The following is a 27200-nucleotide window of genomic DNA, read 5'->3' as shown; positions in this document are numbered from 1 at the left end:
TTGTTGGTAGAGTTCAGGTTGGAATGACATGCTTCTAGGAATTCTCGTGTGTGACTCTGTTTGGCTTGTCCTAGGACGGATGTGTTGTCCCAGTCGAAGTGGTGTCCTTCCTCATCTGTATGTGAAGATACTAATGAGTGGGGGGGTCATATCTTTTTTGTGGCTAGTTGATGTTAATGTATCCTGCCTGTTTGTCCAATGTAGTGTTTGTTACAGTTCTTGCAAGGTATTTTGTAAATGACATTAGTTTTGCTTGTCGTCTGTATAGTGTCTTTCAAGTTCATTAGCTGTTGTTTTAATGTGTTGGTGGATTTGTGGGCTACCATGATGCCAAGAGGTCTGAGTAGTCTGGCAGTAATGCAGAGACTTGCACAAATAGCTCTGCCAACCATCCAACCCAAATGTTGGGTCCGCTACATGGTTGACACCTTTGTCATCACTAAACAAAACAAATTAGAGGAAACCTTCAAGACCATCAATAATACCCTTACTGGCATAAAATTCACTAAAGAGGAGGAAAACAATAACAAACTGTTATTCTTTGATGTCGTAGTAGAACGAATAGCCAATGGGGATCTTCAAACCAATGTTTACAGGAAAAAAACACATACAGACCAAAGACTGAACTACAGAAGCAATCATCCCAACATCCACAAACGAAGCTGTATTAGAACATTATTTCAACGAGCCACCACACACTGCAGCACAGAGGAACTATGAAGAACAAATGAAAATCACCTATGCTGTGTATTCAAAAAGAACAGGTACCCAATGAACATAGTCCACTGAATTCACAGCAACAAACCCAAACAAGCAGACAAAACACGTCCAGAAACCCTAGCCACTCTCCCCTACATCAAAGACATCTAGAAAATGACTGCTAGAGTACTCAGACTTCTTGGCATCATGGTAGACCACAAACCCACCAACATACTAAAACAGCAGCTAATGAACTTGAAAAACCCTATACAGGCAACAAAGCAAAACTAATGTGATTTACAAAATATCTTGCAAGAATTGTAACAAACATGACATTGGACAAACAGGCAGAAAACTAGCCACCAGAATACATGAACATCAACTAGCCACAAAAAGGCATGACCCACTCTCACTAGTATCTTTACATACAGATGAGGAAGGACACCACTTCGACTGGGACAACACATCCATACTAGGACAAGCCAAACAGAGTCACACACGAGAATTCCTAGAAGCATGTCATTCCAACCAGAACTCTATCAACAAACATACTGACTTGGATCCCATTTACCACACGCTGAGAAAAAGAAGAGGAAATGTTCTATGTAATCCAAGGAAATCTAAACACAAATAAAAAAACAGACCATACCACCAGTGCTTCACTGTTGGCTCACTGATGATGTTACCTGGTATAGTGATGAAATGTCTGAAAACAAACCTTCCAGCTCAGCGAGCAAACTTACATTCAGTCTTCCCGAGACTTGAGGAGGTGCCAGCAAACTGGAGGATTGCAAACATTCCCCTGTTCAAACAAGTTGTAAGGATAAACCCAGTAATTACAGACCAAGTCAGTTTAACTTCAGTAGTGGGGAAGTCTATAGAAAGAATTCAGATAAGAATTAGTGGCCCCATGGGAAAAAAAAACTGGAATTGCCAATGTGCATTTTTAAAGGGGACATTGCTCTTGACTGTTTTCTTTCTGAAGAGATATGAACATATGAGCAGGGAGCAAGAACGGGCTACTTAGCCTTTCAAAGCCAATTTAAGATCATGGCTGACATGACTTTAATCTTAACTCTACATTCCTGCATAGCCAGCCCCTGATAATCTTTCCATAAGGCATAGGATCAGATATTAGGCCATTCAGCCCATTGAGTCTGCTCTGCCATTCAATCATGGCTGTTAGTTTCTCAACACTATTCTCCTGCTTTCACCTCATAATCCTTGATCCCCTTTATAATCAGGAACCCCTATCTATCTCAGTCTTAAATATATATAATAGAGTCCCTACAGTGTGGAAACAGGCCTATTGGCACAACAGGTCCACACCAAGCCTGCAAAGAGTATCCCACCCAGACCTATTCCCCTATCCTATGACTTTACATTTACCCCTTAACACACCCCTGAATACTATGAGCAATTTAGTATGGCCAATTCACCTAACCCTCACATCTTTGGATTGTGGGAGGAAACCCATGTAGACATGGGGTAGAATGTGCAAACTCCGCACAGACAGTCACCCGAGGCAAGAATTGAACTCGGGTCCCTGGTGCTTTGAGGCAGCAATGCTAACCACTGAGCCACCGCGCTGTCTGCTCAACAATCTGGCTTCCACAGCCTTCTGTGGCAATGGATTCTATAGATTCACCACTCTCTGGCTGAAGAAGTTTCTCCTTAACTCTGTTCTAAAAAATCTTCCCTTTACTCTAAGGCTGTGCCCTCAGTTCCTTGTCTCTCCTAACAATGGAAACATCTTCCCAACATCTACTCTGTCTAGGCCATTCAGTATTCTGAATGTTTCAATTAGATCCCCCTCATCCTTCTAAATTCCATCAAGTATAGACCCAGAGTCCTCAAACATTCGTGTATTAAGCTTTTCATTCTTGGGACCATTCTCGTGAACCTCCTCTGAACACAGTCAAAGCCACTATATCCTTACTGAGATATGGGGCCCAAACTGCACACAATACTCCCAATGTGGTCTGACCAGAGCTTTTTAGAGTCTCAGAAGTACATCCCCATTTTTTTATATTCAAGTCCTTTCAAAATAAATGCCATCATTGCATTTGACCTCCCACTTTCCCCTGACATTCTCCATCTACCACAATGCCTGCTCTCCTAACCCGTCCAAATCCTTCTGCAGGTTCTCCGCCTCCTCAATGCTACTTGTCCCTCTGATCTATCTTTGTATCATCTGCAAACTTAGCCAAAATGACCTTGGTTCCTTCATCTAGATCGTTAATGTATAAAGGAAAAAGTTGTGGTCCCAATTTGAGTCTTGCACAACGCTTCAATGCTGAGAAGCGCCGTTTTATCCCCACTCTCTTCTTTCTGCCAGGCAGCCAAGCTTCTATGCATGTTAGCACCTTGCCTCGAACACCATGGGCCCTTATTTTCCTCAGTAACCTCTTGTGCAACACTTTGTTAAAGGCCTTCTTGAAGCTCAGGTCGATAACATCTATTAGCGCTCCTTGGTATAACCTACTGGTTACTTCCTAAAAGAAAATAGTCCATCTTTCATCCCCTTGATAATCAAGAATTTAAATATTTCTAAGGCAGAAGTAGATAAAGTTTCTGCATCCACTGCCTTTTAAAAGGCAATGAATTCCACAGATTACACAAACCATGGGTGTAGTTCCTAAAGTTTACAAGATTAAGAAATAATTTGATTGAAGTTTAGTACGATATTAAAGGGAACTGACACCAGATAGAAACCATCTCCAGGGGTTGGGACATAACCAATTGTTTTCAGCCAGATCTTTCAGATGTGAAATTAGCCAAAATTTGGCTATAAGGAGGGTGGGAGACTTTTGAAACTCTGTTCCACAAACTCCAACGTGATGGCAGATCAACCTGCAAACCGAGTGAGATCAGTTGCACGTTGTTCTCAAGATGCAGTACCAAACGATTTTCTTTCAAAATAAAAATAGTTCAAGGGATATGGACATTTCTGACAAGACCATAAAGTATTGCTTGTCCTAACTGCTTAATAAGGTTGTGGAGAGCTTCCATTTTGAACCACATCAGTTTTTGCAACTTGGTACAGCAGGACACCATGAGGGAGGGCGTTCAAGGAGTTTGATCTAGTGACAGTTAAGAAGCGGCAACATATTTCCAACTCAGGATGTGTTTGGCTTTTTCTTTGGGTGAATTCGGGGCAGAGAGAGAAGGGAGAACTGGCAAGTGGTTTTCCCACGAATCTACTACCCTTGTCCTTCTACAATGGTAGAGTTTAGGGATTAAAAAGACATCGTTGAAGGAGGGTTGCTGTTGTATATTTTCCATTAGGAACACTGGTCGCGGTTAGCACTGCTACCTTCACAGTGCTCAATTCTACCTTTAGATGACTGACTGTGTGGAGCTTGCACATTCTCCATGTCTTTGTGGGTTTCCTCCCGCAGTCCAAAAACATGCAGGTTAGGTGGATTAGCCATGGGAAATGCAGGGTTGTTGGTCTGGGTGGAAATCTACTTGTTGGGTCAGTCGAGACTCAAATGGACCAAATAGCCTGCTTCCACACTGTAGGGATCATATGTTTCTAATGATTCTACACCACTGTGTGCTGGTAATTGAGGAAATGAATGGTTATAGCGTCATCACTCAAATATCTTCAGTGAATTCCTTTGGCAGATTTCAATTTTAACATGGACATATAAAATGGCATTCCCTTTACTTTATTCTACATACTGGCTTCAGGTGTTTTTCCAATTTTCTCTAAACTCCAGTCACTCCAGTATCCTGTCTCATCATTTCTCTTGCAGCGAATTGTGAAGATGTAGTCAGTGAAAGGTTTCAGTTCCTGAATCAAGAAAGATTCCTTTTGGGTGTCTGTATCCTCAGGGGGAACCTGTCAAGAAAATAACTGCAGAAGTTAATGACAATAGCAAACAATGAATTTATGATTCAGCAATAAATTAATCATGAGCATAATCTCAGTCATTTACCAGTGCATTTCAGAAATAGCCAATGACTTCTCAGTGTCAGAGATATGACTGAAGAAAGCAGAGTCCAAATGATAGTGCTTACACATCATTGGACAAAACATCAAAAATGCAATCACATTGATCTCAATAACCTACTTAAAAAATGTAATAGTTAATGGGCAAAGAATAGGTATCAGTTGTGATTAAACTGATTCATGCAAATGGATGCTTTATTAAAGCATATGATTGGAACTGAAGTGAATGAGCATACTTAATTAAGTATATCACTATTACTGCATTATTTAAAATTTTGAAAATTAAAACAATTTCTTGTGCTTGCTAGTTGTTCTCAGAGCAGCAAAATGGAGATCAGAGTTTAAATAACAGCGAATTCTGTTCTTGAATAGTTTCACTTGTTCTTAACTGTGAATTTTATGATCTGTTTTTACAAGGGACCTAAGGGGCAACTTTTTCACGCAGATGGTGGTAAGTGTATGGAATGAGCTGCCAGAGGAAGTGATGGAGGCTGGTACAATTACAACATTTGAAAGGCATCTGGATGGGTATATGAATAGGAAAGGTTTGGAGGAATATGGGCCGGGTGCTGGCAGGTGGGACTAGATTAGGTTAGGATATCTGGTCGGCGTGGACATGTTGGACCAAAGGGTCTGGTTCTGTGCTGTACATCTCTATGACTCTATGTGTAATAAACATGTTCAGGTTACAATATCATGGTAATAATATACCTGCATCCATTCCTGAGAACCAACAATTTTATATCGCAGGATATACTTGAGGTTATACGTAGCTGGTACAGATGGCTTTTCCCACTTCACAGACAAGACTGTGCTCATGTTTTTAATTTGTTGTATTGAAGTTATCACTGGAGGATCAGGTTTTACTGAAACACAAGATAAATTAATTTAATATGGTCAGATAACTGTAAAGTCAGATTTGGCAACACAAACAAAATAGTGGACAGAGAGAAAAATAGTTAGTGTTATACAATCCTTATTCCAGCTTCTCTTGATTGTACAATCCTGTGGAACGTGAGTTAGTTACTCATACTATTGGCTGGAGATAGGTTAGCCCTTAAAAATAGAGAGCTCAAATCCTTCTTTATGACTTAGTTTTATAAGACTTGGCTTAGCAGTCAAGATGTAAACCAAAATCAATCTTAGTTATATCAGCCAATGATATGCAATCTGCACTTCGTAGTGAACTGCAATTTTTCTATTAATTGATGTTCAACTAATGTTAGTTCTGGATGTTAGCGTATAGGTGGTTATCTAAATTTTCAATGTCACTGTTTGGCTTTCGTTATATACAAACCTGTGGAATCTGTGGCTCCACTTTTTTAGTTAGAAGTCTGGATTCCACATTTTTTAAAATAAAGACAAGTTACTGGAGTATGCTGAGATCATAACATTGGCTAAGAACTTTATGGGTTTTTGAGAACTAAACATTGGCAAGCCCAGCTCAATTATCAAAAGGGAGTTGAGAGATTTCTATCAATTTTAGGAAAGAAAAATGAACTACAGATTTACTAAACAGATATTCATTGATTTGCCAGCTACACATCAAATAATTGTTGGTGTTCTAATTAAACACTACAAAAGGAATCACAAATGGTCAAAGTGTTGCCTCCGTCACTCCAAGTTCATAAACATCATTCTACAGATATTATACTAGATGTTGCCAAGATATACATTTTAAAATACCTAAAATAAACTAAATATACTTGTGAAACAGTGTCAAAAACATTTCCATCTTATTACACATTTCTACTCTACGGTCTTAAAACTACAGATGAATGTTAATGTAGGAACAAAACCTGTTGAAAATGTGAAATAAAACTAAAATAATGCAGAATATTTTCAGCATACTAGGCAATATTTGTGGGGGAACAAATGAATTAATGTTTGGAATAAGGATCTCTCAAAACCATTATTGAAAAATGGATAAGAAAATGCATTTTGATAAAGTCAGTTCTTGAACATCATTTAATTTCAACACTGGAAACACTGTATGGATTGAGTTTTGTGCAAGGATTCATTTATTTTGCTCGTTAAGTTTTTTTAAGAGTATAGAGATGCATACTCACTAACATCAACCGGATCCAGTTGTAGTGAATCAGATGTTGCATCACCCAAGTCATTCTTCACCTCGACCCAGATTGTATTGAAAACAAAATAATGGATGCTTGGAAACAAAACTGCATAAGAGTTGTTCACACCTTCTGGCAGTGGATATGACTTTAAATTGTTAGGTGCAATTCTGAAAAATACAAACATTAGGATGTTTCAACACTTAATTGTATGGAAAAATATTAAACTCAATAAGGCTTACTGCAAATAGCCATGACTTGTAGGAATGTCTCTCACTGTATACTTAAGGTACCAGAGGTGTAATTCATATTTCAATCTGGTGTAAATGCTTCCCTTTATGAAGCAACACTTTGAATATAAGCAGTATTTTTTATATAGTAGAATTTTCCAAAGCACAACTTAGAAAACAAAATTCAACATCAAGATTAGGACAGATGACAAAAAGCTATGTTTTACAGAGGGTCTTAGAAATGAAGAGGATGCAGGTTAGAGGAGGCATGCTAGAGTCAGACCATGAGCACCTACAAGTGTACCTGTTACCCTTGCATCAAGCTAGAATTAGAGGAGCGTAGAAATCTTGAGAGTCTGTAAGACTGGATAAGGTTACAGAAGTAGGGAGGGGTATGGTCCTGGAATGATTTGGTAAAAAAGGATGAATGTTTTAAAACTGAGCCATTGCTGGTCCAGGAGTCACTAAATCATGAAACACAAGGCTGACTGATGATCAATACCTGGTGAGAGACCAGATGTGGGAAAAATATGTCCATGGTATTGGAGAAGCTCAACTTTCTGTCGACTCCAAGATGGGAGGGAAACTAAGAATGGTCAAGAGACAACAAAAATACAGACGAAGGCTCCAGCAACAGATGAGCCAAGACCTCGGCAGAGTGTGGTAATGTCACGGAGATGGACAAATCAAATATACGATTGAAAGTTCAACTCGGGTCAAATAGCAAATTAAAACTAGATATCCATGCAGTTAAAACATTAAAGTTAATGGATTCCGACTGGATGTCAAGTGTAATATTTCAGTGGATATGAAACAAAAACTAAGTTTTAAAAGAATGAAAATTGAGATATAACATCCAAAAATTTAAAAAGAAAATGTAACTGTGAACTTGCTTCATGCTTAAAAACTGAAGATAAATTAATAATTTTAAAAAATCTGCTTTAACTTGCATAAAGGTACTAAATATCATATCATAATTGACCAAGCAACTGTATACTTACAATACTTTAAACTGGTAGCTGGTGGGTAAATATGTATTGTTTCCTGGATTCCAGGAGCAGGTCATATTTTTCCTATCATATGTAATACATGACAAGTTTTTTGGCTTTTCTGGTGGCACTAAAAGAAAAAAAATCATAAAAATGCATTCCATCATGATTAGTAACAGATCAGTTTAGTATTTTATGATTTAACATTTATTCTGTACCAAGAGCATCTGGGTCTGCTTGATACACATCTGAGTAGATAGGAACAAGAGTAGGCCATTCAGTCCATTGCACCTGCCTGCTATTCTCAATTATAGTGCAGCAAAACAGCATTGAAAAGATGATCAACTATCTCCATTTTCCTTAATGTCATTAGTTTCCTGACTAAGCTCCCACATCCCTCTGGGGTTGAGAACTCAAAAGATTGACCTTTCTCTGAACAAATTCCTCTTCATCTAAATGTTAAATAGCTTCTCCTTAATGTTATATTATGTCCTTTGGCTCTAGAGTCACTATCCAAGGGCAATATCCCATTTATATTCATCCAGACTGTACAAATTTTATAAAAGTTTCAATGAGATTACCCTCTAAACTCGAAAGAATACATGGCATAGTGGAAGCTGGATCTGTATTCAATTAAGATTCACTAGAATCATGAGGGACATGGACATGGCGAATAGACAAGGCATTTTCCTGAGGTTGGGGGAGTCCAGAATTAGAGGAAATAGGTTTAGGGAAAGATTTAAAAGGGCCCTAAGTGACAACTTTTTCACACAAAGGCTGGTGAGTGTATGGGATGAGCTGCCAGAGGAAGTGTACAGGTTGGTACAATACAAATTTAACAAGCATCTGGATGAGTGTATGAATAGGAAGGGTTTAGAGGGGTATAGGCCAAGTGCTGGCAAATGGGATTAGATTAATTTAGGATATCTGGTCGACGTGGACGAGTAAGACGGTCTGTTTCTGTGCTGTACATCTCTATGATTTTATTACCTCCATCTTTTGCAAGTACATTCTTCCTTAGTTAAGGAGACTGAAACTATACAAACTGCAGGTGAGGTATCATCAAGGCTCCGTATAATGCAGCAAGTCATCTTTAAATCTGTACTTAAAACCCCTTGAAATGAATGCCAACATACCATTTGGCTTCCTAACTGTTTGCTTTATGCACAGTAGATGCTACCTTTTAGTGTAAATCGGACAAGGATATGTAGATCCGTCTGCACTTCCCAAACTTTTACCATCTAAGAAATATTCTGCCTTTTCTGATTTTCCTAACAAAATCAATAACTTGACATTCATTCAGAGCTTGATGAGGACTCAGATGAATTTCCAAATGCATTCATTTCACATTGTTAATAGAAGTGAAATTTGTACGTTTGATTTAATTATTGAGATAACCATATCAACACAATTTTGTATGTGTGCAAAATGGATATCATGTTTGGCCATATAATTAATAGTACTTCAATGCAATTCATTGCATGGAAAATATTTGGGATCCTGTAAAAGACGCAACAAATATCTACAAAAACATAGTTCTTTTCATCTTAAACCTCAAGTTCTCAAAATTCAACGATACACAAGTGGAAAATTGAAACAAAATGACAGTTCGTCTGGTAGAAATGCTGACCTTCAGAGGGTAAATCAAAATACGCTTTGCATTCATGATATGGCGAAAAGATTTTAATACATCTATAATTGGGAGAATCACATTTAAAACGGAAAGAGTTTACAGCCGACTTACTAGAATGGTACAAGAATTGAAGGATTTTAGCCATAAAGGAAAGATTGAGAGGGACTGAGCTAAATCTTTTCTTCTCTAAGGAGAATAAAAGTTGACCTTACTGAGGTGTTCAAAATTGGGAACATTTTTGACAGGGTAAAAAAGGATATTCTGTTTCCACTGATTGATATGTCAGTAATTAAGCAAAACAATTTCAAGATTTTTAGGAGTGAGATGAGGAGAAATTTCTTTAGAGAATTGAGAGGATTTGGAATTCATTGACTGGGACAATGACGGAGGTGGATTCTATAGGAGGTTTCAAAAGAGAGCTGGATATATATTTGAATGTGATGAAGTTAGGACCTCGAAGATAGGGCTGGAGAGCGGGACTAGTTGGATAGCTTTTACTGGAGCTGGGACAGACATGATGGATTGAATGGCCTTCTTCTATACTGCAAAATTCCATGACTCTATAATGCCTTTATCAGCTTTTTAAAATTGTTTTAATAAGTCTCTACTTAATCTATGAGTTTTAGGAAGGGAAGGAAAGAAAAAGAATTTTATTCTAAATATTGTCAATCTCTTGCTTCAATCCACCAAACACAGTCATGCTTTGAAAACAGTAATGCATTTTATGCCAAGCCATCGACTAGTTAAAACAGCCAACTAATGATGATATGTATTCATTCAGGACAGAAACATTTATTTTTGGAATTAGTCTACTTAACTGGCAGTGTTGTACTGATTTAAAGAAATCAATTTGCTGAATCATTTTTCTAACAAGGGAACAGATTTCCTAAAAAGCTGTTGGAGATGGCAACCATGGATAGTTTGTGAATATGAAGCAAAGGCAGAAATGGATAAAATGAAGTGTAGTCATTGAATTGCTTTTGGATGCAAGAAACATTTTGCGCATTTGAAGACTTAGGAAGAGCTAAGAAATTCAAAAGAGAGAGTGGAAATAAAATAGTTTTCTTTCGTTGATGAGATAATACAGTTGGTCCAGATGGTCACAATCAATGAATGGGATATTAGTGATTAATTCAGCAAACTTCCTTGAAATGCAAGACATCAACTCCAGCTTCCCAGATTGCCTTAATCCACTACAATTTGCCTACCATTGCAATAGATCCATGGCAGATGCCATCTCCCTGGCCCTACACTAATCCCTAGAACATCTAGATAACAAAGACATTCATGTCTTTTAAAAGATGGCAGCAGCAGCTCCCACTCACTTGGCCAGCCACAGTCTTTGTTTTTTTTTTGTTGTGTTTCTTCATTTCTCTTTTAGATCAATGTTTGCCATTTTTCTGCAGCTGGGGAGGAGGCAGTTCAAAACATCTGCTGCAGCAGTGTGATGGATCCGGATTCCTGTTCTCTTGGCCACAGTGGCAGCATCTGCATTGAAGGTTTCATTGTGAGTGGGTCTGGTCTGTTCCTCCTGATGGCAGTTTCTACTGTGGCTACAACAGAGGTATTAAGGTTCCAGTTCATTCCACATGGCTGTGGTGGCATTGTGGCAACTTTCGGCAGTGATTGAAGTAGCGACAGCTTCTGTGTTAGTGACTTGGTCAGTGACCAGTCGATCACTTCTTGCTTGCAGCAATGCAGTGGCTTCAGTGTCAGCTTCGGAAATGGCATTGTGGTAGGTCCAGTCCAGAAATCCTTGCTTTGGCAGCTTCAGGAGCAGTGGTGTCCCATAGCCACTCCACAAATCCAGATCGCTGTGCTGGGAACAAAAGACTAACTTTGTCCTTACTTTGTTTTATAATTTCTGTAATTAAAATACCACTGAATTGTGGCAACTTATGCAAATCTCACTTGTATTTTCATAAATACAAACGACAATAAATTTCTTTTTTTTCCACATTAGACTCCTATTTATTGACTTTAGCTCTTGTCTTCAACACCATAATTCCAACCAAACTCATCTCCAAACTGAGAACTAGGACTCTGGTCCACCACTTTGCAACTGGATCCTTGACTTCCTGACCCCCACACCACAATCAGTAAGGATAGATGACAACACCTCCTTCACAATTCTTAACATCAATGTCCTTCAAGGCTGTGTCCTCAGCACTTCCTATATTCCTTATACTCCAGTATGGCCAAATTCAGTTCTAACTCCATTTACAAATTTGCTGCTTCATTGTAGTGTGTCAGATCTTAAATAAAGACAAAACGGGGTACAGGAAAGAGGTTGTAAAGATGACAATCTCTCCTTCGATGTCATAGATTTCAGGAAGTGGACAGAGGCACATGCCTCTGTGTATCAATGGCGTTGAGGTGGAGATGATCGAGAGCTCTAGGTTCCTAAGGGTAAATATTACCAATCTGTCCTGGTCCATTCACATTGATGCTACAGTCAAGGAAAGCATACCAATGCCACTACTTCCACAGAAGGCTGAAGAAATTCAGCATGTCCATATGACTTCTACCAATTTTTAATGGCTGCACCACAGAGAACATCTTATCCGGATGCATCACAGCTTGGTACGGCAACTACTCTACCCAAGATTGCAAGAAATTACAAAGAGTTGTGAACACAGGCCAGTCCATCATGAAAACAAGTTTGCTTTCCATTGACTCAGTCTATACTTCCCACTACTGTTGGAAAGCAGCCAACATCACTGGAGATCTCTCTCATCCCAGTTACACTCTTCCATTGGGTAGAAGATACAAATGTTTGAAAAATACATGCCTACAGATTCAAGAACAGCTTCTTCCCTGCTGTTGTCAGACTTATGAATAGACGTCATATATTAGAGTAGATCCTTCTTTGCAACTGCTCTGTAGCTATAACACTATGTTCAGCATTGTTTTATTATCCTGATGTACTTATGTACAATTTGTCTGGTTAGCACACAAAACAATACTTTTCACTGTATCTCAGTACATGGCCCCAAAATGTCAGAACAATTGAAAAATTCCACTCACAGTGGCAACCAAAGGGATAAGCAGAATCAGTGAGATGGTGCATCTTCAAACATAGCCTGCTGTCCATGTATTTGTTTCTTATTGAACCACTAAGTCAATCAGCAGCAAAAGCAGGAAAAAATAAAGGCAAATGACAGTAGTAAGCAATCTGCTGGGCAGCAAGGCTGTGTGCCTGGGTGGGAGATGATAAGGCTGCAAAAGTTGGCAGGGGGAGGGGGCGATTGGGGGAAAAGTGGTGGGGAGGTCTACGAAAAAGCAGCTGCAAAGAGAATGGAGAGAAGAGCAGGAAGACTGCAGATGCAAGGGATGAGGGAGAGCATTAATAGTAAGTTGGGGAAGGAGAAGAGTGCAGGCTTCAAGGGCAGCGTTAAAATAGATCAGATGAAGCAAGCTGTGCACTACTCTGTGCATGGGTGTGCATTCCTTGCATGGTAGAAGTGGTAGAATGTGGGCTGCAAAGTCTGTCTGCGGAGGCAATGATTAGCTGCAAAAGTGAGAGTGCAGAATAACATTCTTGTTCATTTTTCTTCTGCTCAGACCTCTGAGGGTCACGTGCAACAGTCAATGAAGCGGAAGTCAATGCTGCAAAGAGCATCAGCAACTGCTGTATGCCGACTCAGATCAACCGCGAAGCCCTACAGGGGACACTGGTGGAGGACATGATCCTGCAAAAACCGGGAGTCCTGGAAAAGGAGGTCAGAAGAAATGCAAAAAAAACACAGCTAAGAGGAAGAATTATACATACTTCTGGATTCTTATTTCTCTTAAGTTCAAACCTTAAGAAACAAATAGGATTCTTAAAGAGTTTGAAAGGGTAAGAGCTGGGATAGTCAAGGATCAGCCGTCATAGTCTCAAAACTGAAGGGCATCAAATTAAGACAGAGATAAGATGGAGTTTCTTTTCTTCAGAGCTCCAGTTCATGTAGCTGACAAAGAGAGAGGCATAGCTGGGGCCCATGCAGCACCGGCACCACTCCCAGTCTTTTCATCCGCAACATTGATGACTGCATCGGCGCCACCTCATGCTCTCATGAGGTGGTTGAACAGTTCATCAACTTCACCAATGCATTCCATCCCGACCTTAAATTCATCTGGACCATCTCGGACACCTCCCCCCATTCCTGGACCTCTCCATCTCCATCAACAGTGACCAACTCAACACTGATATTTTCTATCAACCCACCGACTCCTACAGCTACCTGGATTACACCTCCACCTACCCTGCCTCCAGCAAGAATGCTATCCCTTATTCTTAATTCCTCTGCCTCCGGCGTATCTGCTCCCAAGAGGACCAGTTCCACCACAGAACACACCAGATGGCCTCCTTCTTTAAAGGCCACAATTTCCCCTCCCATGTGAATGACGATTCCCTCCAGCACATCTCATCCACATCCAGTTTCCGTGTCCTCAAATCTCACCCCTCCATAAGCAACAAGGAGAGAACCCCCTGGTTCTCACCTTCCACCCCACCAATCTCTGGATAAGTCACATCATTCTCTTCCACCCAACCAATCTCTGTATACGCCGCATCATCCCAAGCCATTTCCACAACCTACAAACGGTCCCCTCCACCAGAGTGTATTTCCATCCTCATACCGACTCTTCCCTGTGACTACCTTGTCAGGTCCATGCCTTGGCACCTTTCCCTTTCACTGCTGGAATTGCAAAACCTGCTCCCACACCTACCCCCATCACCTCTGTCCAAGGCCCCAAAGGAGCCTTCCACAAAGAGGTTTCACCTGCACTTCCACACGTCATTTACAGAATCCATTACTCCCGATGCGGTCTCCTCTACATTGGGGAGACAGGATGCCCACTTGCAGAGCACTTCAGACAACATCTCTAGGACACCTGCACCAATCAACCCCACCACCCCATAGCCGAACACTTCAACTCCCCCTCACACTCTGCTGAGGACACGCAGGCCCTGGGCCTCCTCCAATGCCAATCCCATACCATCCGACGTCTGGAGGAAGAACGCCTCATCTTCTGCCTTGGGACCCCATGACATCAATGTGGATTTCACCAGTTTCCTCATTTCCCCTCCCCCCACCTTACCCCAGTTCCAACCTTCCAGCTCAACACTGTCGTCATGACCTGTCCATCTTCCTTCCCACCTATCCACTCCACCCTCTCCTCCGACCTATCACCTTTACCCCCACCTCCATCCACTCATTGCGCTCTCAGCTACCTTCCCCCCAGTCCCACTTCCCCTCCCATTTATCTCGCCACCCCCGAGGCTCCCAGCCTCATTCCTGATGAAGGGCTTTTGCCCAAATTAGCAATTTTCCTGTTCCTCGGATGCTGCTTGACCTGCTGTGCTTTTCTAGCACCATACTCTTGATTCTTTTCTTGTCCTTGTAACTTATTGCCCTACAAAACTGTGGCAGAGACCTAGTGCTTATTTAAGGCCGAGGTAGATTCTTATCATTAGGGGGATCAAGAGTTACGGGGAATGAGCAGGAAAGTGGATGTGAGGAGTGTCAAATCAACTATGATCCCACTGAATTGCGGAGCAGGCTCAAGGGGCTGAACAACCTACTCATGTCCCTATTTCTTATGATATTATAGAAGGTCATTTGGATTTATTAAATTGCAAATTTCCTTTTTACACCCCTTGACCCCAGAAAAATACTTACATCCTGTTGTAATCTGTATACCAAAGACAGTTAATACTTGATCCTCATTGAGTTGCACGTTGCAAGTGAGAAGTGAATTTCCAACACTGTAAAGTCTCAGCGTTACGTTTGATACAGTACTATTGACTGTGTGATAGTTGTCCTCTGATATTCTCATTCCCTTCAAATTCCAGAATATCTGATTTGCATCAACTTTATTTTCTTTTATGAAGGAATCATTAAGAATGCAGGATGCTGTTAGTTGTGAACCGAGCGCTATTACTGGTGACTCAGGGATAATGTAGGCAGCTTTCCCAATCAGACAATCCACTAGAGAAAAGAAATAAAAATCATTTCAGCAATTAAACGTAGGTGTTTCAAAATAAATCTGTTAACAGCATTATCAGTGAATTATCTACACTTGGCACAAACAGATTTTATTTTAAAAACAAAGTAAAACGAAATGTGAGGGAGAATAATTTGCAAAATGACACATCAGAGTAAGACTAATTTACTGATTTTCAGTCTTTTATTTCATTCTTCTGATAATTTATTGGGTTGTACCTCAAAATAAAAGTAAATGCTACATAAAAGGCAGAATGAGCACACTTTATTGTTTATGGTAGAAAATCAAAGTCACATCTTCTGAATAGCAAATAATCAGAACTAACCATTTCCAACGTGGCATCTTTCACCGGCCTTGTGCTTCCACAGAGTGCTATTTGATATTTGAATAGCCTTCCCTCTTTTCTAAGAGAATTAAAAAATAACTACTACCAAACTCAGGGAAGGTGGCACTACATGGAAAGTGTGGATATGCATGGAGAAAAATTACTAAAACTGCCCAAAAAAATTGTAATTATGACAGGCTCCAATCCTCCAAAGGCAGCAGCAGTAAGGAGATGATTAAGGCACATCAGAGTAAACAGATTGGCTATACTCTTTCCAGTAACTAAACTAGCAGACTCAGGTTTGGTGTCACATCCAGACAATTGCAACCCATTGTACAGACAAACACATTGTAAACCTGAAGTCAGTGCAGTTTCTTTAGCCATTCTGAGGAAGGCTCACTCAACCCAAAACATTAACTCCGATTTCTATCCACAGATGCTGCTAGACCTGCTGAGCTTTTCCAGCAATTTTTGTTTTTGTTACAACTTTTTAGCATTATGGTGAGCTTTAAAAAGGCCTTTCATTTGGCTAGAATTCATTGTTGCACAAATGAATCTCATTGCAACATTAAATAGTAATGCAGCTGTGATATTGACGTAGACAGGGCTATTCTGTGATCAATGATGAGTCTCAGTTTTAACCATGGTTTTGACATTACAATGCTTCAGATGACTTGCAAATGAAACTCATGCAATTCCTCAATACTTCTGAAATTATCTTTATGTTCAAGTTTCCAATGTGATTCAATATCAAGGCTATTGAAAGTTAATGTTTTTAATTTTCCCAGATTAGTGCAAACAAGTAACAATTTATTGCCCAAGTTGAATATCAAAGGTGAAGATGATAAGCTATGAGATATAATAGGTCTTTACTTACCAGTCCTTAAACATACACTGATTTGTACGTAGAGATACACTGTTATCGCCAAGTAGCCCTGCATGGTTTTGATAGCACTGAAAAATAAGTAAAATAAAAGCAGGTTGTTTACTTTCAAAATTGTCAATTTGCCTCAATATTAATTTTTGATTCTGTACAAAATGTAATTGTCTTCATACATAACAAAAATTAAATAGCAGCACAGGATTGCATTAGGTGGTGTGCCATCATGCTGCTCACAACCGCAATCCCCTTTCCAACTATAGCAGTACCTTTTATTGCTTCACTCCAGGACAGCTTCAAAAACTTTGGCAATGCCATACTAAATTTGCAAGCTGAAGCCCCAGCCAAAGGTGAAGCACCTACAATTGGGGCAGCTCAAGATGGGCCACATATTTCAGGAAGGGTCATAGGGCCCGAGAACAGATAAAACATTCAAAGTGGCAAGGGCATAGAAGGATTTAAAAACAAAAATGAGAATTTTAAAATAGACACACTGCAGTTCAGTCTGCAAGAATATGCACTGCCTGGTCATTTTATTTCTCTACCTTGCTCCAACTTTGATTTTTCTGTTCTTGAACTGCTACAAATGATTCTCAAGACAAGGGTGAGATATTTAAATAAAAGCAAAATATTGTAGAAGCTGAAAATAAAACCAGAAAATTCTGGAGAACCTCAGCCAGCATTTCTTCCAAATGCTGCCAGATCGGCTGTGTTTCATCGGTATTTTTGGTTTCTATTTTGTACACGTTTGAGGTACTTTACAGTCTTCTGTATATAACATTCTACAATTTTAAGATTTCTATGCTGGCTTGGTTTTCTTCTCTTGTTTCTGTCTTATTTCCTAATTCTTATTTCTTTGTTTTGCATTTGGACAGCAGTTAATCTAGTGGGGCAGTATTAATTGATTTGAATCCTGTCACGGCAGGCAATGGAATTTGCATTTAAAAAAACTCTGGAATGAAGAGTCTAATGATGACTGTGAATCCATTTTTGAATGTCATGAAAACCCATCTGCTTCCCTAATGTCCTATTGGGAGGGAAGTAGTAATCCTTACCTGGTCTGGCCTACATGTGACTCTATATTCTCAGTAATGTAGTTGACTCTTAAATGCCCTCTGGATAATTTGGAATGGGCAATAAATGCTGGCCTAGTGATGCCTTCATTCTGTGAATGAATTAACATAGAAAAATAATCTACCATTTCCATCTTTACACACACCTTTTGTTTCTTTACTTATCTTGTTACGACTATTTTGGCCTTGGTTACAATTAGGAGAAATAGTTTGGGGAGGCAGTAGCCCAATGTCACTGGACTATTAATCCAGGAGCCCAGGCTAATGCACTCAGGGAAATCATCAGTAAGATACTGGAGCAGAATTAGGTCAGTCAATCGAGTCTGCTATGCCACTCGATCATGACTAATATGTTTCTCAAGACCATTCTCCTACTTTCTCCCTCAACCATTGATCTTCTTACCAATCAAGAACCAGGTTTGTCTTTGTTTTCAATACTGTACACTCAATCACTTGGTCTCCACAACACACTGCGGTAATGAGTTCCACAGATTAACTACCCTCTGGCTGGAGAAAAACCTCTTCATCTCAGACATTGAGTCTGTGGCCTCGGGTTCTAGTCTCTCCTACTAATGTAAACATTTTCCCCACATATACTCTATCTAGGTCTCTCCTTATTTTAAATTTCAATCAGATTGCCCCCTCATTCTTTTAAACTCCACTGAGTACAGACCAGAGTCCTCACCTGCTCTTCATCCCCAGGATCATTCTTGTACACCTTCCTTGGGACTCTTTCAATCTTCTCTTAGCTATAATCGGTTCTGAAGAAGGGTCACTGGGCCCGAAATGTTAACTCTGATTTCTATCCACAGATGCTGCCAGATCTGCTGAGATTTTTCATCAATTTCTGTTTTTGTTTGATATCCGATACCTGCAGTCCTTTTTTTTAGAAAATTAAATTTCCTATCTTCTACGTTCCTTCTTTGTAAACAGTGGTGTTTCATTAGCCATTTATTGCCCATTTCCTAGTCATCTGGGATCCTCCCTGATTCCAGCGAGTACTGAAAGATCATCATCAATGCCTCCACAATCTTCTGAGCTATCTCCTTCAGAATTCTGGGGTGGAGCCCATCTGGTCTGGGTGACTGATCCACTTTCATATCTTTCAGCTTCCCCAGCATCTTCTCTTTGGTGAAGGCCTCTATGCTCACTCCTACCCCTTGACTCTAAGTTCTGGTATGCTGCTTCCACTTTGAGAACTGATGCAATGTATTAATTCAATTCCTCCACCATTTCTTTGCTCTCCACTACCAGTTCTCCAACCTCATTTCCAATGTCCACTTTATATATCTGAAGAAAACCTCTTGCAACCTTTTCTCGTATTACTAACTAGCTTATTCTCCTATTTCATCTCCTCTCCCTCACTGCTCTTTATTTAGTTATCTTCTGCTGGGTTTTAAAGGCTTCCCATTAATCTTCACCATATTGTATGCTTTTTGTTTTCTGCTGTCCTTGACTTGCCTCGTCAACCATGGTTGCCTTCTCCTCCTCTCGTTATGTTTCTTCTTCCTTGGTATAAGTTTCTGCTGGGCCTCCTGAATTACCGCCAGAAACTCCTGCCATTGCTCCTCCACAGTCTTTTCTGATGGCTCCCCTTCCAATCAACTCTGGCCAGCTCCTCCCTCCTGCCTTTGTAATTACCTTTACTCAATTAAAATACTGTGACATCTGAAATGACTGTTACACAGGTACAATGCCCACCACGGCAGCTCATATCAATTTTATTTAAAATAATAGATCTAGAACACTTGGGAACCCAGTTTGGGTTCCACCAGGGCCACTCAGCTCCTCACCTCATTATAGCCTTGGTTAAAACATGGACAAAAAAAAACTTGAATTCCGGAGGTGAGGTGAGAGTAACAGCTCTTAACATCAAGGCTGTAGTTGAAAGAGTGGGAGTCCTGGCAAAACTGGAATCTATGGGTATCAGGTGGAGAGCTCTCCAGTGGTTAGTGCCATACGTGACACATAGGAAGATGGTTGTGGTTGCTGGAAGTCAGTCATTTCAGCTCCAAGGCATTTGTGCAGGAGTTCCTCAGGGTAGTCTCCTAGATCCAACTATCTTCAGCTGCTTCGTCAAGGACCTTCCTTCCACCGAAGTCAGAAATGGGGATGTTCACTGATGATCGCTCAACATTCAGCTGACAAGTGGCAAGCAACATTCGGGCCATACTAATGCCAGGCTATAACCATCACCAATGAGACAACCTTAACCATCACCCTTGACATTCAATGGTCTTACCATTACTGAATCCCCACTATCAACATCTTGGGAGTAATCACTGATCAGAAACTCAACCAGACTCACCACATATACACAATGGCTACAAGAGCAGGTCAGAAGCTAGGAATACTGCAGTAAGTAACTCACCTCCCGATTCCCCAAAGCCTGTCCAGTATCTACAAGGCACAAGTCAGAATTGCAATGGAATACTCCCCATGTACAAAGCATCCACAAGCACCCACTTCACCAACCAATGACACTCAGGAGCAGCAGTGTGTACTATCTACAGGATGCACTGCAGAAATTCATGAAAGGTCCTCAGGACAGCACCTTCCAGAACCCAGGACCACTTCCATCTAGAAGGACAAGGGCAGCAGATATACGGGAACACCACTGCCTTCAAATTCCCTTCCAAGCCGCTCACTATCCTGACATGGAAATATATCACCATTCCTTCACTTTCACTGGGTCAAAATCCTGGAATTCCCTCCCTAATATATCATGGGTCAACCCACAGCAGGTTGACTAGAGCGGTTCAAGGAGGCAGTTCACCTCCACCTTCTCAAGGACAACAAGGGATGGGCAATAAATGCTGGCTGGCTAGTGAGACCCACATTCCACAAAATGAATAAATAAAAAGAAAACAAATTAGTCTGCACACAGGTCATAGAAATGTAGTTGAATCTTAAATCTCTGCAAAAGCTGACCATTTCACTTAATTCAATGGCAATGAGGAATAAAGAAGAAACAAATTTGGACTTTTATACGATCATAATATTTTGGAATGATAGCTTTAAATAAAGATAAATTACTGATGTCCCATTCTTCATCCTGCTTGACAGCCGCCCTGGTTGATTTGATTGTTAGAAGTCAAAGGAAGGCTTAGATTGTCTTATTGAGAACAACTGTTTTATACTTGGAGACAATGATAGTGCTATGAATTCAAAAGGAGTCTCTCGTAGGTCCTTGAAAGGTGTAAAAGGCCTACTTACTTCTAAAGATGACAGAAAATTAAGATCACATACAGGTTATTAGCATTGCTAATGAGACAAGGATCAATATTCCTTTGATTCCTTAGTCCTAAATGCAATTTTCAATTCCTTCTTAAAATCACACTACGTTTTAGCACCAATTGTTTTCTGTGGTAATGAATTTCAGAGGTTCATCTCTCTCTCAGTGAAGAAATTTTTCCTTATGTCCATTCTAAATCAATCCTGAGACTGTAACCCCTGCTTCAGAATTCCCTTGTCATCTGGAACATCCTTCCTGCATCAATCCTGTTTCGTCCTGTTATAATCTTCTCAGTTTCTGAGATTCCCTCCACCTCATTTTCTGAACTCCAGTGAATTTAGTCCTAGCCGATCTAGTCTCTCTTCATACATTAGTCTTGCTAACCCAAGAACCAGTCTGGTAAATCTTCAATGTACTGTCTCTATAGCAAGAACATCCTTCTTCAGATAAAGGAAACCCAAACTGCATACAATATTCTAGTATGGTCTCACCAATGCCCTAGTCTCACCAAGATATCCCTGCACCTGTGCTTGACTCCTCTTGCTATGAAGGCCAACATATGATTTACCATCTTTACAGCTTACTGCACCTGCATGCCTATCTTCAGAAAATAGAGTACAAGGACACCTAGCTGTTATTGCACATTACTCTCTCAATCTATCATTTTTTTGCTACCAAAGTAGATAACCTTACATTTATCTTCATTAATCTGCATCTGCCACTCACTTAGTCGAAAATACACTAAAACATCTCTACATCCTCCGCAACTCAAATTCTCACTCAGCTTTTGATCTCTCATGTCAATGACTCTGACTCTCCTTTTACCTCTGAAGATACTATAGGATTTAGCGTATTTCCAGCAGTTTCTGTTTTTATTACTGATTAAGAATGGGCCTTGGATTATATAAAGGTTCCTCACAGTAGACTAGCTAGCAAGGTTAGATCACATGGAGAACTAGCCATTTGGATACAGAACTAACTCAAAGATAGAAGATAAAGGGTGGTGGTGGAGGGTTGCCTTTCAGATTGGAGGCCTGTGACCAGTGGCATGCCACAAGGATTGGTGCGGAGTCCAATGCTTTTGGTCATTTACATAAATGGTTCGGTTGTGAACATAGGAGGTAGAGTTAGTAAGTTTGCAAATGACACCAAAATTGGAGGTGTAGTGGACAGCGGAGGTCACCTCAGAGTACAACAGGATCTTGATCAGATAGGCCAAGGAATGGGAGATGGATTTTAATTTAAATAAATGTGAAGTGCTGCATTTTGGAAAGGCAAATCAGAGCAAGACTGGTACACTTAATGTTAAGGTCCTGGGGGAGTGTTGCTGAACAAATAGACCTTGGACTGCAGGTTCATAGTTCCTTAAAAGTGGAGTTGCAGGTAGATAGGAAGTGAAGAAGGCATTTAGAATGCTTTCGTTTATTGGTCAGAGCATTGAGTGTAGGAGTTGAGAAGTCATGCTGTGGCTGTACAGGACATTAGTTACGCCACTTTAGGAATATTGTGAGCAATTCTGGTCTCCCTCCTATCGGAAGAATGTTATGAAACATGAAAGGGTTCAGAAAAGATTTACAAGGATGCTGCTAGGGTTAGAGGGCATGAACTAAAGGGAAAAGCTGAATAGGCTGGGGCTGTTTTCCCAGGAGCGTCAGAGGCTAAGGGGTGACCTTGTAGAGGTTTATAAAATCACGAGGGGCATAGATAGGGTAAATAGACAAGTCACTGGGGTGGGGGGAGCCCAGAACAAGAGGCATAGGTTTACGGTGAGAGGGGAATATTTAAAAGGGACCCAAGGGGCAATGTTTTCACGCTGAAGGAAATGGAATGGACTGTCAGAGGAAGTGGTGAAAGCTGGTACAATTACAACATTTAAAAGGGATCTGGATCAGTGTATGAATAAGAAGGGTTTAGAGGGATATAGGCAAAGTGCTGGCAAGTGGGACTAGATTAATTTAGGATATCTGGTCAGCATGGATAAGTTGGACCGAAGGGTCTGTTTCCATGCTGTACATTGCTATGACTCTAATACATTTAAACTGATCAAACACCCCATAAGAACAAGATGGTTCTTTTTAAAGTAGCCAAACCGAAGTGTTACAAGGCACATTTTGATACTAGGTAAAAACAATGACTGCAGATGCTGGAAACCAGATTCTGGATTAGCGGTGCTGGAAGAGCGCAGCAGTTCAGGCAGCATCCAAAGAGCAGCGAAATCGACGTTTCGGGCAAAGGTCTGGAACATTTTGATACTAGACTAGTATTCCATGTCTGGCCCAATGATTCAGGAACTGGAGTTCAAAACTGTCCAGAACAGCTCGTAAATTTAAAATTAGTTAAATAAATCTGGAATACAAAGTTATGGTGATTATGTTGTGGCTCGGTGGCTGTAAAAACGCATCTGGTTCACTGATTTTTGTCAGAGACAAAAACCTGGTGTGCTTCCTGAGCCTGATTTGCAAACAACACTGACCCACAGTAATGTGACTCTTATTAGCTTTTTGAATGTTTGAAAAGCATTCTGCAGTTATGGATAGGCAAGAATTTCTGACATCAAGGAGTCACAAAAAAACTGGCATCAATGGGAATCAGGGATTAAACTCTTTGTTCGTTGGAGGCATACTGGTCTTATAGGCCGTGATTGTTGGAGGTCAGTCATCTCAATTCCAGCACATTTCTACATGAGTTCTTCAGGGTAATGACCTAGGCCCAACCACCTTCAGCAGCTTCATCCATGATGTTCCCTCGATCATAAAGGTAAAAAGTAGGGATGTTCATTACTATTCAAGATTCCTCAGACACTGAAGCAGTTAATGTTCAAATTCAACAAGACCTGGACAATATCCAGGCTTGGGCTGAGAAATAGCACACAAATGCCAGGCAATAATCATCTTCAATAAGAGATGATCTAACTCTTGACATCTCTTGACATTCAATTGTGTAACCGTCACTGAATCCTCCACTACAACATCTTGGGATTCACCAATGGCCAGAATGTCAACTGGACATTCCATATCAATATAATGGCTACAATGAACAGGTCGGAGACTATGAATACTGCAATAAGTAACTCACCCCCGGACTTCCAAATCCTGCACACCACCTACCAGGCACAATTTGGGAATGTGATGGAATACTCCCCACTTGTCACGATGGATGCTTTCATTTAACTGTTCCTATGTTTTTGAATGGTACTGTTGATGAACTTCACAGTAAATGCAGGAGAATATTCCCCTGTTGAATACAATAACTCACTGCCGCACAAAAGCACTTCCTTATAAATAGAGGAAGAGATCACATTTTGCTGGAGATTGATTTCTCAACTACATTTTAAAAAATTTTATTTTTGACCAGCAGAATGCTTTCTAGTTTAGAAATCCATCACTATTTATAGAGTCTCTAGCACAAAGTAATGAGAAATCAATGCCTATCTCTGGTGACTTATTTTTGCTCAAATGCATACACATTATGTATGATTATATCCCAAATGACCTACTCCACAGAGCTTCACTGCTCAGCAGAGACTCAAATCCACATGTTGAATTACTCAGATTAAATTAAACTAATTAAAGCTATGCAGTGTTATAATGGTTCCAGCCCACTTTCGATTGAGCAATTTTTTTTCAAAGATTATCTGTCGTTATCGGTGAACAATCATAGCTCCCATTATTGTTTTTAAAAAAAAACTCAAAAATAAAATGTCATTGAGCAAGGTAAGACACAGCCAACGGTGGAATAATGCACAAAACTGGAGAAATGGATAGGCCTATTGGAAGTTAGAAACAGAAATTGAAATGGTCTTGAAGAGACTTAAAACAAGCTTGAGAATTTTAAAGGAGACACTGGGATACCACACACCATTCTAGGTCAGTAGAAATTGAAGTGTTTGTGGGTCTTTTTGGTAGGATAGCATATAAGCAGAAGTTAGTAAACAGAGCATGAAGTTGAAAGACTATCCAAAAGTGAACTAGGAAATAAAACCAGGTCTGGAAGCAAAAGGCAATGAATTTCAACTTCAAAACTTACTGAGACTGACAGAAAATAGCATGGAGACAAAAAAGTGAGTAAGATCAGTTAATGCATTGGAAGTTATGGTAGGAAAAATATGGTACGAGTGAAACACAACCCAGTTTAATTTTGATAATAAAAAGGTTGTTGTCGGCACCAAGCTTGAACTGTCCAATAGTTTGAATTAGGTAACATATTTTGCAAAGATATCATTTCATGCAAGAACAGATAATATAAATTAAGCAACATTGCCTTGAACACACTGCAGTTGCAAAAGCATTCCCAACACCTAAAGATGCACAAAATATTGGAGCACTTCAACTAGCAACAACCACCTGCCTGACTGAATACTTTAATTTTATTGAAAATGAAAGATGTTGTGAAACTTGAAAGGGTTCAGAAAAAAAGTTTTATGAAATGTTGCCGGGGTGGAGGATTTGAGCTATGGGGAGAAGCTCAATAACAGGTTGGGGCTATTCTCCCTGTAGTTCAAAACTAGAGGGCACAGGTTTAAGGTGAGAGGGTAAAGATATAAAAGGGACCCAAGGGGCAATGTTTTCATGCAAAGGGTGGTTTGTGTATGGAATGAACTGCCAGAGGAAGTGGAGGAGGTTGGTACAATTACAACATTTAAAAGGTATCTGGATGGGTATATGAATAGGGAAGGTTTAGAGGGATAAGGGCTAAATGCTGGCAAATAGGACTAGGTTAATTTAGGATATCTGGTCGGCACAGATGGTTTGGACCAAAGGCTCTGTTTCCGTCCTGTAGGTTTAGATAACTATTAACTTAGCGGTTGGCAAGTCAAGATGATATGACATGATGTGAATAATAGGTTTTTGTTATATTTCTTTTGTTCACATTTAACACTATACACCTCGCCAGTTTGTATGTCAGTCATTAACCACAGTTCACAAATGCCACAAAAAATATTGAGCACTCTGGTGTAAAAATTTCTAAGCATGATTACTATGTTTCCTCGTAAAATCTCAATATTATAATCGTACAAACTGTAGCTCAAAAGTATGCCATTCTGTGAAGCTACAGACCTATACCAAATTTTCAGTACATTAAAACGGATTGCTGCTCCCTTTCTCGCACTTCCATTTATGGTTTTTCCTGAAATGCCTTATGTTGCCATACTTTTCTTTCCTTAAGCAAAAGGATTGTGATACTTCTTAACCAACATTTTTCACAGCCATGTCTGATGCTACTCTAGTAACTCTATAATCACTGTTAGTTAAATAATTAAGATTTAAATATTTTGTTAGAATAAGCAAACACTGGTTTTAACATAATTGTTCGAAATTTTCCGCGAGCTACTTCTTTGTTAGCTAACTGTTCTATTTTTTACATGTCTTTTTCTCCAAATACGCTAAACCTCCCAATGTGTACACTTAAAGTCATAGTTAAGGAGAGGTACAGCATGGAAACAGATCCTTCGGTCCAACCTGTCCTTGCTGATCAAATATCCCAACCTAATATAGTCTCATTTGTCAGCACTTGGCCCATATCCCTCTAAATCCTTCCTATTCATACACCTGTCCAGATGCCTTGCAATTGTACGAGCCTCCACCACTTCCTCTGGTAGCTCATTCTATACATGTATCACCCTTTGCATGATAAAGTTGCCCCCTTAGGTCCCTTTAATATCTTTTCCCTCTCACCCTAAACCTATGCCCACTAGTTCTGGACTCCTCCACCCCAGGGAAAAGACTTTGTCTATTTATCCTATCCGCGCCCCTCATGATTTTATAAACTTCTACAAGGTCACCCTCTGATGCTCCAGGAAAAACAGCCCCAGCCTATTCAGCCTCTTCCTATAGATCAAATCCTCCAATCCTGGCAAAAACAACCAGTATGAAACAAAACTGCCAACTGCATGAATTTGAAACTGCTTCATACACAAGATTAATCAAAATATGACTCCGTAATCAAACCAGCCCTCAAAATGACATAAAACAATTACTTGAACAGAAAAACAAAACAATTAACTATTTTGACAAATGATGTGATTATATCACAGTAAACCTGCATTTAAACATAACACTGCCATAGGTTCATGTCAGTTCATTTTAAAATTACATCGCAAATATCAGATCTGCCG

General features: G+C 40.0%; 1 protein-coding gene across 4 annotated transcripts in view; it reads right to left on the bottom strand.

The window, feature by feature from the left end:
* Positions 1 to 27200, bottom strand: part of il6st (interleukin 6 cytokine family signal transduce) — an 88496-nt gene that overhangs the window by 37733 nt on the left and 23563 nt on the right. For 3 of the 4 annotated variants that reach the window (XM_072571340.1, XM_072571323.1, XM_072571343.1), the window contains exons 2-7: positions 16775 to 16851; positions 15248 to 15556; positions 7961 to 8078; positions 6727 to 6899; positions 5369 to 5523; positions 4387 to 4546 (exon numbers count right to left, since the gene is read on the bottom strand). In XM_072571340.1, the coding sequence (XP_072427441.1) occupies positions 4387 to 4546; positions 5369 to 5523; positions 6727 to 6899; positions 7961 to 8078; positions 15248 to 15556; positions 16775 to 16838 (979 nt within the window). In that variant the 5' untranslated portion in view covers positions 16839 to 16851. Of the gene's footprint in view, positions 1 to 4386; positions 4547 to 5368; positions 5524 to 6726; positions 6900 to 7960; positions 8079 to 15247; positions 15557 to 16774; positions 16852 to 17832; positions 17943 to 27200 lie in introns of all 4 variants that reach the window. The other variant, XM_072571332.1, reaches the window with a different exon arrangement.

Source organism: Chiloscyllium punctatum, chromosome 1 (genome assembly GCF_047496795.1).
Source record: "Chiloscyllium punctatum isolate Juve2018m chromosome 1, sChiPun1.3, whole genome shotgun sequence".
In the NCBI taxonomy this organism is placed as follows: domain Eukaryota; kingdom Metazoa; phylum Chordata; class Chondrichthyes; order Orectolobiformes; family Hemiscylliidae; genus Chiloscyllium; species Chiloscyllium punctatum.
The sequence above is the reverse complement of the archived record's forward strand: the minus strand, read 5'-3'. Positions and strand labels throughout refer to the sequence as shown.